Source organism: Pleurodeles waltl, chromosome 5, assembly GCF_031143425.1.
Source record: "Pleurodeles waltl isolate 20211129_DDA chromosome 5, aPleWal1.hap1.20221129, whole genome shotgun sequence".
Classification (NCBI taxonomy): domain Eukaryota; kingdom Metazoa; phylum Chordata; class Amphibia; order Caudata; family Salamandridae; genus Pleurodeles; species Pleurodeles waltl.
The window spans coordinates 609055996-609072281 of NC_090444.1; the positions used below are offsets into that span (position 1 = coordinate 609055996).

General features: G+C 45.6%; 1 protein-coding gene across 1 annotated transcript in view; it reads left to right on the forward strand.

The window, feature by feature from the left end:
• Positions 1-16286, forward strand: part of YIPF4 (Yip1 domain family member 4) — a 165690-nt gene that overhangs the window by 135654 nt on the left and 13750 nt on the right. Inside the window, exon 5 of the mRNA XM_069234454.1 lies at positions 3807-3920. Coding sequence (XP_069090555.1) covers positions 3807-3920 — 114 coding nt within the window. The remainder of the gene's footprint in view (positions 1-3806; positions 3921-16286) is intronic.

Consider the following 16286-nt stretch of genomic DNA (forward strand, 5'->3'; position numbering starts at 1 on the left):
TTTTATACTGAACTGTAGATAGATGTGTGTGTGTGTGTATGTGTATATATATATATATATACTGAAAAAACTGGTTTAAGTGACATCATATTAACCAATTGTAAGAAATAATATCTTTATATTAAAAAAAAAGCTTAGAAATTCACTGAAAGAAAACACAGGTTAAAGGAACGTTATAGTTGGGTGAAAATGTCAGTTAAAATATACCGTTTTAAATTAACAAAACTACTGAAATTAGTCAATCATATGTATCTCAAGTATCTGTAACTCGTGCTCTAAAGTAACTAACTTGACGCTCCACCATCGAGTGTTGTTTTCAGTGATGTAATTGGAGATGTTGCAGTGATGTTATCAATGATGTCATAGGGCATTTTATGAGTGATGTATTATGTAAGGTAATTCGTGCATGGCGAGGGTGCAACTTATAATTACTTTAGGGCTCCAATTATAAAATAACTATAACTTAAGCCGTTTGCGGCACTGGATTGGACGCAGGCCCTGAGCCCAAACCCACACAGACACCCAAGCTTCCTGTCCGCGTGCAGCTGTTGGCCTGTGCAGCATGGGATTGGGTTCAGGGCCTGGCTGCTGCACCCACCCCTAACCCCCACGGGCACAAGCAGCTGACTATGTGATGCAGCAATATAAAGGATGTCATTTTAAGTAAAAAAAAGATCTACTGACTTTGTCAAAGGGTCAGAACACCAAAATATAAAATTTGAGCCTATTGGTGTTATCAATTGGTCAGCACATCAACATATAAAAAGCAGACCTATAGTCCTTGTGAAAAAGTCACCAATAATTGTAATAAAATGTGAATAATAAATTAAGAAAACATCTTGTCTGAGAATGTTTTTTTAAAACATTTTTCAGGCCACAAAATGCAACCCAAGAACCCACCACAAGGGGTCCCTGCACTCCAGCTGAAGAGTATACAGCTCCTGCTCGGGTGCTTTTAAAAATATGGTAAGCTCTCCTGAGGTCACGGATTCAGTGACCCAGAAGACTTACTGTGTTTTTTTTTCTAATATTGCTGGATGGCTGCTTTACTCCCTGCAGCACCCCACAACATTAAAAAAAAAGTTTGGTGGTTCCCCTTGTAGGGGCACCACCAAGATAAAGATATATAATTTAAAAAGCCCTAGGTCAGTGGTTCTTACCCATTGGTCCAGGGGAGCTCTGGGGGTTTGTGATGCCCACTCAGGGGGTCTTTGACTGCTAGAAAATTAAATAATACATATTAACAGAATTATAAAGTGTGTATAAGTAAAGAAGCACAATTTAAAAACTGAAAATTATATAGTATTGTGTAAATTTGAAAGAATGAGAAGATGGAGGCTAAAAATTAAGTTGGTATGCTCAGATCTATGGTATCCATGCAAGTGTATCAAACAGAATGCAGTATGGGTGAGGGGTGGCCTCTTTTGAATTTAGAAAAGCTATAACCTTCCCATTAAATTATTGATAATTTTTATATTGGTTTGAGAATTAAATAAAGTATTTCAGAATTTGTGTATTTGTTTGAATGTTTCTGTATATTTGTGCATTGTTATGAGGATCAGATCATCAACATTGCCTGCGCTGGTGTCCCCAGCTTTCAGTAATGATTCAGTGGCCGGATTCCAGTAGTGATTCAGTGAGGTTCCATGGATTCCAGTAATGATTAAGTGATGGTCCACAGAAGTCAAAACATAAGACATACTGCCCTAGGGCATTATGAGGCGTTGCTTGCACACAGCAGTGAATAATAAATGAATGAATCCTGCTGCTCATTTATTATTTTTTTTGTACAGGTGCCTTGGTGCGCACCTGGGGAGTCCACAGCTTTGAACTAAATTGGGGGACGATGTTGGTAGACCCAGGGCCACTGTCTGCTCCCCAGCCAGCCAGTCATCCTGGTTGCTGACGGGAGCTGGCAACAAGTATGCTCCCGGCCTGCAGGAGCAGATTATCACTTTGCTCTTGCTTGACAGAGAAAAAAGCAAATGTTTTCTCTGAAGGTGGGAGCCATACAACAAGGCCCAGGGGATGCCACCTTGGGGCCATAGTAGTACTCTGCGAGGGGGATAGAATGCCCCCCACATTAAAAAAAGAAAAAGCAAAAACTGGCCCTCGTGGGATGGGGGTCCCTGGGCCATAGTACAGCTTAGGAGGGGGTTCGCTCACACCCACCACATCTAAAAACTATTGCAGCCCAGGGAGATGGGGCTCTGGGGCCTTAAAAAGGCTTGGTGAGTAGGGCTGCCTGCCCTGTTCCCTGATAAATAGAAATTTTGTGCTCCCCTCAGGCCCTGGCCCACATCAGAGGGCTTAAAAAAAAAAGGGAGGGAGCCTGCCATTTGTTATATCTGCATCACTGATCTGTGGTACATATCTAAAAAAGATTACTGTTTTTGGCTCCTACCATGTGCAGCGGGGCAGGGTACCCCACGTTGCCACCATATTTTTGTTTATTTTTTTCAGAACAAAGGACTGAGTTCCCAAATCTTAAAATGGCTCCTGCTGCATTTTTGTTGATGTTGTGGCATCCAATCTGGTGTCTGCTCTGCAGCATAATATATATACATTCATTTTGAACCTTCATTTCTCAACAACTGCTAAAAGGATTTACAGCAAGTCACAAAACCCTAAATACACTCTTCCTCCCTTTATCTCTAACCATTCCTAAACCCTAAAATCACCCTTACCTCTTTCCACCACTAAATTGTATAATGTCCCTTTCCTTCCCTTGCCCTCACCCAAACCCTCTTTTTACAAGACCATAAAAATGTTATTTAATATACATATACCTACTTTTGTGGTAAAGTATTGCAGGGTAAAGGACGCATGGTAAAGGACAAAACCTGCTATATATGCTTACCTGCCTGGTACTTACCTACATGATAAGCACTGCAAGGTAAAGCTAACATACTGAGCAAAGGGTATTCACAGCTGCATGAACCTAGAAATTCCTACAGACAAAGCAAGAGTAGGCCCTTAGAAACATGTCAAGAGATGGAGGGTAGAGATGATTGGATGGTATATCAGGCTATATTTGTGGACTCTCCAGTGTCTTCGGAGAGTAATGCAAAATAAGTAATGGGTTACGCATGGGCATTATGTTCTGAGGTTGTTTTGCTACACAAATATAGTATTTACATTTCTCTGAGAGGGCTTTGAAAAGACTAAAATGCATTGGCCACATGCGTACGTCAAATGTCAATTCACAGTAATAAAACATTAATTAGAACTGATATGATCCAGCAGTCTGTGCCTGGTTGCTTTATCTATTCCTCACCAATTAATTTTAGGGATCCCTTGTTCACAAACACTCTTTACTAAGACAAACTTCAAATATTAGTGAACAAAGCTAGGAGTGTAACAGTGAAATGAGTAGATATTTGTTGTTACTTTATTTCTCGGTTTAGTGTTAGTCCTTCAAAACCTTCTTTTTGAAATAGATGCTGTCATTGTCTTAGTCTCTTAACACAAAAAAATGCTTGTTCCGAAAACAGTACTGTGATAACAGTGTAGTAACAAATATATTCATGGCAAGTTGAAATAGTTCTACAATTGTATTGACCAAATAGAAGTTTTGATAGTTAAAATAAATCAAGAGTGACTAACATTTGAATGTTAAGGCACTAAGATTAATCACACTGTTTTGGGGCTGTGCTGCAGGAATATGTGTAAAGTGTCTGTCATGTAGACAGAAATACATAATATTGAGGTAGTAGGTATATTTGCGTAACCCTGGGGCTGTTGGTGTTTTAAAAATATAGACTTATTATCTTTCATGGCTAAAGTACTTGTCTTTTTCTCCTTAGGTCGCTTATGGGCAGGTCCTTGGAGTCATTGGATATTCTCTGCTTCCACTTATTGTAATTGCGCCACTGCTTGTGGTGGTTGGATCATTTGAAGCTGCGTCAACATTAATAAAAGTATGTTTGTAAATGTTTTATTCAGGTTATTACACTTATTTCACTAAATATACTTAACTGATATAGACTTCTAGTTGCAGATTCCTTACCTTAGAATTTCCCACAGGCGTCCGATCAGGAGATTTTTCTTCGAGCCGTATGTAGGAAGCTGGCTCTGTATATACTATACCAAAATTAGGTATAGTGTGCAAACAGTCGAGGGGTTCCCCAGAGGCTAAAGTCGATAATACTAATGCTATTTTTTGTAGTAATGTGGTCGAGCAGTTAGGCTTATCAGAGGGTAGTGCAAAGCATTTGTTGTACACCCACAGTAAAGAAACGAGGAACCCATTCAGTGACTAACTCCAGGCCAATTGTTTTTACATAGCAAAAATATATTGTTACTTTATTACTAGAATCCGAAGAACTTTGTTGCAAGAGAGTACAGTTGTCAATAGGTCTCAAGCATATTTATAAAATGTATTTTGTTTGGTTTTAGCAGATAAAGCAGTTTACAAGTAACACTCTTCTATTTCAAAAGTTGGCACAATGCAACCGTTGATAGGACTCATTAAAGTCCTAGCAGGTGGGAAAGTGTTAGCACAGATAACGGGTAAGTACACAACTTATGATTCCAGTCTATGGGTGTTAGGTTGTCCACAGTTCAAAGTTTAGGCTGACCCCAAAAGTGCACCAGCAGCAACGTCGAGTTTGTAATAGAATCCTATGAGGACTGGGGGGACTTAGAAGAAAGGAGATTGCAGGTAAGTATCCGCGGTTTCAGGACACAGGCCTTGGGAGAGTTTAGGGCAGCACCGGGTGGTGCGGGGTTTGGGCACAGGAACACACCAAACACACACCCTCAGCAGCACAGGGGTGGCCGGGTGCAAACACCGAGTTGGGCGCCCAATGCTTTTCAGTGGGAAGCACCAGGGGGTTACAAAAGATGTTGCAGGCTGGGTCCATAGGGTCGATTCCGGGAAACCAAAGGCTGGACAGGCAGGACAGGAGTCCACTGGATGTTGCTGGATCGTTGGTCGGGCTCCCCAAGGCCAGGGGGCTGCGAGTGCAGGGGTCTCCTTGGGTGTCAGAAATCCTCATTGGATCCGGGTGGGGGGGGGATCCTCCAGGTTCAGGCTGCAGGCATTGTTGAGTTGGCCAGGAAGGGTCAACCCAGGATGGACTTGAGGTCGGAATTGCCTGTGGACCTTCTCTGGACCGATGGGCCACCTGACTCAGACCGTGGGTGTTGTGTGCAAAGTAGAAAGGACTTGCGGATCCGGGCTGGTTCTGGAGTCCTTTTAGAGACTTCTTTTGGACAGGGCCGCTGTCCTCGGAGGTCATGGTCCTATGCTGGGCAGGAAGCCCTCATGGGGTTTGTAGAGGTTGCTTGTCCTGTAGGATGCATCACCTGCAGGAATCTTTGAAGTTGCAGGAGTCTTTAAAGCTGCAGACAGGCCGTGTAGGGCTGGCGCCAAGTCAGTTGTCATCTGGAGGCTTCTCTACTGGTGTCGGCTTAGCAGTCCTCCTTATTTCTTCTTCTTCTTGAGGTCGCCAGGTATCTGGTGAGTGATGTTCAGGGGAGCTCCTAAATACTAGATTTAGAGGCGTTACAGGGGTCAAAGGGCAGTAGCCAATGGCTACTGTCCCTGAGGGCGGCTGCACCCATCTGGTGCCTACTCCCTTTGGGGAGGGGGGCACATTCCTAACCCCATTGGTCCCTATCCTTAAGATGGAGGATTTTGCAGGGAGGGGGGGGTCACTTCAGCTCTGGACACTTTAGGGGTGGTCCTAGCTTATTGGGCATTCCTCCTTGTTTTACCTAATTTTCCCACCAGACCTGCCGGCAGAAGTGGAGCTTGGTCCGGGGGGGGAGGACATCTTCACTAGCTGGAGTGCCCTGGGGCACTGTAACAGGAAGACTGAGTGTTTGAGGCTCACTGCCAAGTCTGACAGTTCCTGCGGGGTAAAGTGGAAAGCACCTCCACCCAAAGCAGGCTTTGTTTCTGACCGCAGACAGCACAAAAGCTCTCACCTCATGGGGTCAGAAACTTGTCTGTTAGTGGCAGTCTGGCACAGACGGATCAGTCCTACACTAAAGGGTTAGGGAAAATACAGGGGGCACCTCTAAGATGCCCTCGGTGTGCACTTTACAATATATCCAACACTAGCATCAGTGTGGGTTTATTGTGCTGAGATGTTTGATACCAAACTTCCCCATCTTCAGTGAAGCCATCATGGAGCTGTGGAGTTCGTAATGACAAACTCCCAGCCCATGTACTCAATATGGCCACACTGCACTGACAATGAACTTAGACACTGTAGAAGCATATTGCTCATGCAGCTATGCCTTCACATGTGGTATAGTGCACCCTGCCTTAGGGCTGTAAGGCCTGCTAGAGGGGTAACTTACCTATGCCACAGGCAGTGGTTTGTGGGCATCGCCCCCAGGGAGGACTGTCAACTTTACCTTTTTTTCCCCGCCAGCACTCACAATCTACCATGGCGGTGTGCATGTGTTTGATGTGGGGTCCCTTAGGGTGGCATAATACATGCTGCAGCCCTTGGGGACTCTCCCTGGTCACAGTGCCCTTGGTACCACTGGTACCTTTTATAAGGGACTTAGTTGTGTGCCAGTTGTCGAAACAATGGTACATTTTAGGGAAGAACACTGGTCCTGGGGCCTGGTTAGCAGGATCCCAGCACATACTCAATCAAGTTAGCATCAATACCAGGCAAAAAGTGGGGGGAGTAACCATGCCAAAAGGGGCACTTTCCTATACAGTACCCTTCTGCGCCATCAAGTGGCGTTCGTCAACTGTCTGTCATTGGCATAGTGGTCGCCATGATGACGTCCTGGTCATATATAGGCACCACCCTAGCACGCGGATGTCAGTTCTTTTCTTTCTGCCAGCCTACGTGCAGATTTGGAAAAGAGCTACCTTCAATCCCTTTTTGACTGACTTTTCAACCCCTTTGTTGAACTTTTTGACTTCTTGGTGCATCAAGATGTTTTCCCGTAATACCAGATTGAAGCCGTGTCACTAATGTCACCGCATGGTGACGGATCCGCACCTCGTGTGCTTGTGAAATCTGGAGCTTAACCAGGACCTGAAGTTGGGCTCTGACTGCCAGGCCATGAACCAAAGGTTTTGAAGCTCATAGCAGCCCGGCGGTCAGCTCCAAGTCGCTCCCGGACTTGCTCGATAGGAAGGCCACGAGCTAGTTCACAAAGCCATCACCACTTGTCCTTGTCCCACTCCAAGTTCTCAGGACATTCGGGTCATAAGAAAAAAAAATTTGAAGAAGAACATGCGTTCTTCGACTTAACCCCGTCGCTCGACCGATGCGACTGGGAGGAGCATTGCCTTCTAGTCCTCGGTCCTCAGAGCCTGCTTTGTGTTCGGCTCCTCACCTCCCCGAGTTTCCAGGACCTGGAGCCACCTCTGCCCAACTCAGGGAGTGTTATGAGACCATGTACCTCATATATGGGCATACCAACCCTCCTGTGATGCCCTCGAGCCCAGTAGGGTAATGGGGGCTCCCTCGGGTTCCATACCAGCGGCTTCCGGTCCAGAGGTCACCCCAGGATTCATTTCCGGATCCGACCAGACGGCAGTTGTGCTATTGTGACCTTCCCCATTGCCGGTGCAGAAGTCGACGCTTCTGACGTCAGTTAGGCCCACAATCGACATTGATCCTATACTTATTCCCGACTCTGACCTGAAGGCGGAACAACGTCACTCGACACCAATTGCGACTTTGACTGGGACATCACTCCCCATGTTGGATCCTCACCGTACCCATACCCTATTGGTATGGGTACGGTGAGAGTATGGAGTGGTCACTGGACCCTCTAGAATACCAGCTTGAAGACCATAATTTGGACTGGGTAAAGGAATTGGGTCAAGCCACTGGGTTGGACACTTCCCCTGACTCTTGCATGCTTTCTCCCCCTACTGTGGCTACGGAGGAGGGAGCCTCCTACTCAGGGGTGTGGAATTTATTAAAATATCTACTTGTCCAGTGGACAGGTTGCTTCTCAAATCTACTTGTCCTGTAAAAAGATCTACTTGTCCCTTTGGTGCCATGTAGTGTGGCGACAAATTATGGCAGCAATCTCATTATGTAAGTGCTCTGATAATAGCCTCTCTGATTATGCCAGGGCTACTACCATAGTAGGGCTTAAATACTTGCAGTTTCAATCCCTACTGTAACAATTTCCTTATTTTGCCACCTTTCTGCAGATCTGCATACTGGGGCTGGAGGAAGCAGTAAGCAATAGTTCTAGGGCTGGAATGCCTTTGAGTCTGCAAACCTACTAATCTGCATGTTTTAAAGATTTTTACCAGCTTCTCTCTAATATTGTCCCATAATAAGAAAGGTTGGACATTTACTCCTGACAATGGCAGAATTAGAACTTCTTCCAGGGTTGGGAAGAAAGTGTCTGGAGGGAAAATGAACTTGCAAATGCTCAATAGATTTTTACATGAGCAAATCTACACATCGTATTTACCCATGCTAAAATACAGTTCACAAATATTTTATAGGGTACAACATATACCATGGGTGCACTTTTGTGACTTTCTTTAAGAATTTGGGGCCACATGTAGGTAGGTTCAGATTTGCGACCTGCAAATTGCGAGTCGCAAATCCGAATGTAGGATGGTGTCCCTGACACCATCTGTGATTCGCAAGGGCTTCGCAAATGCCCACCTCATGAATAATCATGAGGTGGGTCGCAATTTGCGACCCCCTCGCGAATGGCGGCCCTCACAGGGATGGTGGCCTGCTGGAGACAGCAGACCACCATGTCTGTGACTGCTTTTCAATAAAGCAGTTTTTTTTTTGTAATGCAGCCCGTTTTCCTTAAAGGAAAACGAGATGCATAACAAAAATGAAAAATGAAACGTTTTCGTTTCATTTTTTCAGAGCAGGCAGTGGTCCACAGGACCACTGCCTGCTCTGAAAAAATGTTTACAGTGACATTCACAATGGGGAAGGGGTCCCATGTGGATCCCTTCCCTTTTGCGAAAGTGTTAGCACCCATTTGAAATGGGTGCAAACTGCGATTGGTTTGCACCCGCGTTCGCGGTCACAAAACAATCCTACATTGCACTGCGAGTCGCAATTAGGAAGGGAACACCCCTTACTAATTGAGAGTCGCAAACCCGTTTTGCGATTCGGTAACCAGGTTACCGAATCGCAAAACTGGGTTTGTGCATCGCAGTGTGCTTTTTGCATGTCGCAAACAGCGAAAGTCGCTGTTTGCGACATGCAAAAAGCTACCTACATGTGGGTCTTGGTCCCTAATTAGGTCTGGTGTTAACAAAGACATTTAGTTTTTATTAAACTTCTATTTCTCTCTCTTTCGGCCGGCTTTACTGTGAGTGATCGCATTCTGCTCTTCCACAAGGAGCATATTGCCACACAAAGTAGTTTTGTTCAGTGTCAGGAACTACAGTGGCAATCAGTGACGTAACTAAACTGGAGGGTGCCCCTTTGTAAAGAACATGGAGGAGCCCCCTCTCCAGACTCACTCAGGGCAGGTGCTATGCTGAAGGGGCCCCCTGGAGGGCGGCTGCGGGGCCTTTGTTATGCCGCTGGTGTGCTTTTAGAGAGTTCAAAAACTTTTTGGGGGGGGTTTGCCAGGGTTTGTTACAATGTTGAGGGCCTGGTAGCTCCCACAACAATAAAGTGTTACAAAAGCCATGTCAAAACAAGACACGCATTGATGAAACTAAAAGACTTATAAAAATATGTCAGATCAGTTGGCTTTGTCAGTGTTTGTTTATTTTCATGCTTCCCATAATCGTGTTGAAAATGGTTACACTGATTTTCCATTAGAAATATTTTTGGGAAATACTAGCATGCATCAACACATTTTACTAAATGACACTTCATTTGCATATAATCAGAGAGCATTCTGGGAGCATTATACTTAGCCTCATAGCCTAAACTTTTCAAACATGTGTATACACGTTTTTTTTTGTTGTACTGGAACCAACGTCCGTAGTGAAGTGTGACCTTAAAACATTTATTTACAGCACTCACCCTAATAATGAAGACTTTCAAATAATGAACCATAAATACAAGTTCGAACAGCATTATCTTTTGGAAACACATTAACTCAACTGCAGAGAGTTCCACTCTCTGTAATCAGGCAACCAAAGGGTTTGTGCTGCAGGGGGTTGGGCCTACTTGTCCCAAGGACAAAGTAAACATAAAAACTTGTAGCCCTTGACCCCAAACAAGATGTCCCGGGCGTCGGGCGATAGGAGGGCGGCTGAGGTCCTGGGACTCGAGTTGCCTTCAGTGGCGATCAGGACTAACCTTCTGACTGAGGTGCTTCAGCCTGGGGCCTTTACATCAGAACCCTTCTTGCCCTTCAATGAGGCCCTCAGTAATGTCCTGCTGGGGACATGGTCTAAACCCAGCACAGGAGCTCCTGCCAACAAGACAATTGCCTGCTGCCATAGGCCCGCGCCTAACAACCCTGAATTCCTGACCCTGCACCCTACGCCTGAGTTTAGTCATTTATTCTTCTTCCTTTTCTGTCGCATTCCCTTCCTCACCCCCGGGCAGGGAATCAAAATGAATCGACCAACTTGGGAAGAAAATGTTCTCTTCCTCCAGTCTGACATTGCGGTCCGTGACCACTACATGCCTTTTGGGCCTCTACACCCATACTTTATGGGATAAAGTAATTCAGTTGCTGCCACTGGTCTCAAAGGAGGCCCGGGCCATTTTCTTCCAAGCTGTTGTTGACTGGAGAATTGCAGCCGAGTTTTCGGTTCAATGTGGACGGGACACCACGGACTCACTGGGCAGATCAACTGCATCAACAGTGGCCTTTTGGCACCACGCTTGGTTGAGGACCTCTAGCTTTTCGGGGGATGTCGAGGAATCACTTATAGACATGCCCTTCAATGGCACCCGTCTCTTTGGAGACCAAGCAGACTCCGCTCTTGGGTGCTTTAAGGAGTCCCAGACTACAGCTCGATCCCTTGGCATCGCAGTTGCACCTCGCCCCACTCAGTCTGCCTTTCACCCCTTTTGTGGCTATGGAATGGGCACCCAACCACGTCAATTTCCCTCCAGCCACAGTGCCGCACTTGCTGTCCAGACTCTGCATGGCCGAGGACCCACGTCCCATGGATCAGGGAGTCGGTGGTCGGCCCAGTCCCCCCCTCTCCTCTGCAGCCTCCAAGCCTTCCTAGTCCATTGCTCCATCGCGGACCAGTTAGTGGCAGGATTCACCATCACCTGCCCCACTGGGAATCCATCATGGCGGACAGTTAGGTTTAGCAAATCGGCAATGGGGCTACACCCTCCCCTTCGAGACTACTCCTCCTGCCATGCCACCTTCCTATGATCGGATGATCACTTGCCACTTCTCCGCAAGGAGGTTACAGCTCTCTTGGACAAGGGAGCCATAGAGAAGGTTCCTGTGCCAGATGTAGGTCTTTGTTGTTATTCCTGCTACTTTCTGGTGCCCAAAAAGGACAAGGGCCTTCATCCTATCCTAGACCTCCGGGCCCTCAATACCTTTCCCAAGAAGAGAAGTTAAAAATTCTCACTGTGGCTCAGGTCCTTTCTGGCCTGGTCCCAGGAGACTGGATGGTAGTGCTGGACTTCCAGGATGCTTACTTCCATAATCCTGTCCTGCCTGCCCACAGACGTTACTTGAGGTTCGTGGTAGGTCATGTGCACTTTCAGTTCACCGTGTTCCCCTTCAGCCTTAATAGCACCCCTTGGTGTTCACGAAAGTGATGGCGTGGTTGCAGCTCATCTGCGCCTGCCATGGGTTTCAGTCTTCCCCTACCTTGATGACTGGCTGTTGAGGGCAGGCTCACCCCAGGCTGCCACCTTCAGACTATGTCGGACCTCCTGCATTTTTCTGAGCTCCACTATAAACATGCTGACATTACTCCGGACTCCCTGTCAGATGCTCCCTTTCATCAGAGTTGTTCTGGACACAGTGCAATTTTGGGCTTATACTCTTGAGCAGCGAGTCCAGGATATTCAGGCTATGATACCTATATTTTAGCCTCTATCCTGGGTTTCGATGCAAATGAGTCTGAAGCTTCTGGGCCTCATGGCCTCCTGCATCCTGCTGGTCACACATGCCAGATGGCATATGCGACTCTGCAGTAGGACCTGAAGTTCCAGTGGGCACAGTGTCAGGGGAATCTATCCGACATGGGCCATATCTCAGAGGGAATTGCGAAAGATCTGCAGTGGTGGTTGACAAACTGAAATTGAGTCAGAGGCAGATCTCTCTCCCTTCCCCAACCAGGTCAGACAGTAGTGACAAATGCATCACTCCTGGGAAGGGGCAGCCACATGGGAGAGGTGGGGAGCCGAGGCATCTGGTCTGCGGCGAAGTCCGGGCTTGACTTCAACCTTTTGGAGCTCATGGCAGTCAGGCTGGCATTGAAAGCATTTCTTCCATCCAAGTGGTACTGCAACAAGCAGGGCAGAGTGGGGTCGTGGACCCTTTGTCAAGGGGCCCTGAGTCTCTGGACCTTGCTGGAACGTCATAGAATATCCCTGGTGCTTCAACATTTGGCGGGCTCTCTGAACACCGAGCAGATGAACTCCGCCGTCAATGCATGGTCGATCACGAATGGCATCTCCATACTGAGGTGGCAAAAGGTCTCTTTTAGCTGTGAGGAGAGCCTTAGTTAGATCTGTTGCGCAATGTCAGCTGTTTTGCACTTTAGAGTTTCCAAGGTGGCACTCCCTGTGGTGCTTTTCGTCTCAAGTGAACTCTGGCCTCCTGTGCACCTTTCTGCCAATACCACTTCTTCCTGACGTTCTCAAGAAGATCAAGAATGACTGGGCCCATGAAATTCTTGTGGCTCTGAGCTGGGCATGGAGAGTATAGTATCCCGAGCTTCTGAGCATGACCATCGATCCTCCTCACAGACTGCCTTTTCGGGAGGATCTTCTGTCACAGCAGCATGGGGGGGGGGGTTCTCCACCCGAACCTCTCCAGTCTCTCTCTTCTTGTGTGGAGATTCAGCGGCAGCAGTTGACAGCTTTCGACCTTCAGCCCAAAGTCTGTAATGTTATCTTGGCACCCAAGCATCCCTCCACCAAAACGGTATACGCCTGTCATTGGCATAAATTTGTGGCATGGTGTACCAACAAAACTGTTGATCCCTTTTCTACACCTCTCTCTGAGGTCCTCTTGTTTATTCTCTCTCATGCCCAGCAGGGTTCTGCTTTGGGCACCCTTAAGGGTTAATTGTCTGCAATATCTGCTTACCTCAGACTTCCTAATCAACTCTCCTTGTTTAGATCTTCCATTGTGGCACGATTCCTTAAAAGTCTTATCCACATGTTCTCGCCTACCCCGTTCTTATTGCCCCAGTAGAATTTCCTCATGTGTGCTCCTTTTGAGCCTCTTCATAATTGTCCTCTTCGGCTCCTCACCTTATAAACAGCCTTCCTTGTGGCCTTTACCTCTGCACGGAGAGTGAGTGAGCTACAAGCTCTCCCTTTAAAGCCACCCTTCGTCTCTGTCCATCCTGACAAAGTGGTGCTTCATACTAGGGCCTCTTTCCTCCCTAAAGTGGTCAGGCCCTTTCATGTATGCCAATCTATCACCTTGCCTACTTTTTATCTGCCTCCACATCCTTCTAGAGAGGAGGAGAGGCTCCACCGTCTAGATCCAAAAAAAGCATTGCCGTTCTAACTCAATCATACCAAAGACTTATGGGTGGACGATCAACTCTGTGGGTTATGTGGGTACGAAGAAAGGACGGGAGGTGCAGAAGAAACCCATCCATAGATTGGGTGCTCTCTGCATCAAACTGTGCCACGCTTTGGCTAAGAAGCAACCCCCAGAGGGTTTGTGTGCTCATTACACAAGAGCAACAGCTGCAACCACTGCGTTAGCATGCGGAGCTCCAGTCCTGGACATCTGCCAGGCAGCATCGTGGGCATCCCTGCACACGTTCACCAAACTACAGCCTGGACAGGCAAGTCTGCAGTAATGCCGATTTTGGCAGTTTCGGCCCTGCAGGAATTCCTGGTATGATCTTGGTTCACAGACCCACCTCTGAGGATGGTATTGCTTGGGCATCTATTGTAAAGTAAGGAATTTGCAACTCGAAGTCTCTATCAGATGAACAAATTACTTCCCTTTGGTAACAAATTATCTGGTAGAGACATATTCTAGTTGCAGATTCCGACCGACCCACCGATCCTCCCCACTCTGCAAGCTGATTTCTAGAGACAGAGACTCTCTTTGAGGGCCCTAGTTCTGGCACACCCATCTCAGTTCTTCATGGCTCCACGCTTCTGGCGTGGAAAGTCGTGAAAAGAAACTGATGTCAGTATGCCGGGGTGATGCCTATATGTAACATCATCACGGTGCCAATGACAGATGCAGAGCCGACCAACGCCACCTGAGGGCATGCAAAGGTACTGCTCGCAGAAAAATCTTCAGATCCAGTTTGACGCCTGAGGGAAATTGTAAGGTAAGGAATCTGCAATTAGAATATGTCTCTACCAGATAATTTGTTACCGAAGGTAAGTAACTTGTTTGTTTACGTTATCCAAGTGGCATATTTTTATGCTAACTTTTTTTGCCTCAGCTGATACTTCAGGCATAGTAGTAGTCGTTTCATTTCTCTCAAGAGCTAATGAACTTTTGCAAACCTAAAATTAAAATTATTTTTGCTTGCAAACAGAAGGATTTGTACCAGGATGGAAAATAAACATGTTTTAGCAATTTCTTGAAAATCTAATGGACAGATAGACTAAAGGAGATACAAATACATTTTAATTACATTTATCTTACCTATGCACATATTCATCCCAACATTACATTTGCTAGAAGATTTAAAAAGTACTGTTTCTCAAGCTACAAATATAAATCATAGTTTCACCTGTTTAGAGTATTCCTCTCCTTTAAGTATGGCACCCCCTAGTGTGTATGTAATATAAATTATAGCTTTGATAGATCATCTTTAATACTGTTGTTAACCCGGGGGAGTGAGACTTTGCCACTACCATTTACTTTTGCCAGAATAGTCGCACGTACCTTATGCAGCTTCATTTGTTATGAACACACAGATGTGTGAATATGGTCTCAATTCATCTCAGTGGCATTATTATATTGGCTGGTATTGATCCAAGAAGTGAGAATATGCAGGTACCGTTAAACCTAAAGTTTAATACATTTTACTGTTTGGAATGCTTCTTTACTGCTTAGGACCACCGAAACTAACAACCTGGGTAGGGCAAAGTCAAGAGAATATCATCTGCTTATTGGAACAGTTTTGCTGTTCTGCTCTATTGCATGGACCCCATAGCCACTGTGATGCTGCTTAACTAACAGCGAAACAGTCCCATACGAATAGCAAAAAGGGTTGGTTATGGGAGGGAACAACTCTGTCAGCTATCTCTGGATAACCAACATGCATCCAGCATAATCTTCTTGGTACGAACCTGATCTGCTGGTGAATTGTGTAACAATTGTGCCCAGTGTATCATGAGCTTGACTAACCAGATTTCATTTCAGGAACGTGAATATGTTTTCGCCATCTTTCATGTAATAGGTATTGTTTCAGGATTTTCTTTACCTTTCTTGTACCCTAACGGATGGACAGTGGAAAGGGCAAATTACTTAGCACACATAAAGTCGGTTTGGTCCACGTACCCATGTCTTAGGCAAGTCTGTTATCATGTACCATTACCAATAACTGTGCCACTTTTCAGTAGTGAAAAGGATCTACTATATCAGCAGTCTGTGTGATCATTACCACAGACTGCGATCAATAGCTCTTATCGAGGTGGTTGGGGGTAGCATGAATGCAAAAATATATTTGGTTGGGTAACTGTTGAAAGCTGTGACTTTCCTTGTTTGCTTAAAGAATGTTGGAATGCTTTTAATTATGTAACTTGAAGAGAAACTCCGGGAAGTTCAGACAAAGCTTTGTTCCTACATCTTGTAACCATCATTTACTATCTAATAGTCCATCCCTTTGAAAATATGATTTTGTAGAGCAAGTGTACTCTAGATGCACATGCTGGACCTCATCCTGCTATCTAGTGTATTTTTTTGGAGAAGCATTTTTTAATACATTTTTATGGACATCAACTATAGTCGTAGTCCCAATTACTTACGATTATGTCACTCTGAAATGCACAATGTCCCATGCTGTAGACATTAGGTGTTTTTCCACCTCTGAGTTTCCGCAAGGTGATTTGACAGGACCAAAGAATAGAAACTGCACCTCATTGGAGACCAGAGTGACTTAAGCAATTGTGGTTCTGTGCATCAGAAATCTGCCCCTTACCAGGTTGTATATAATGACTCAAATGTATTCAATGTATGGATTTCTCTTATTTTTCTAAGAAAAGGAAATATTC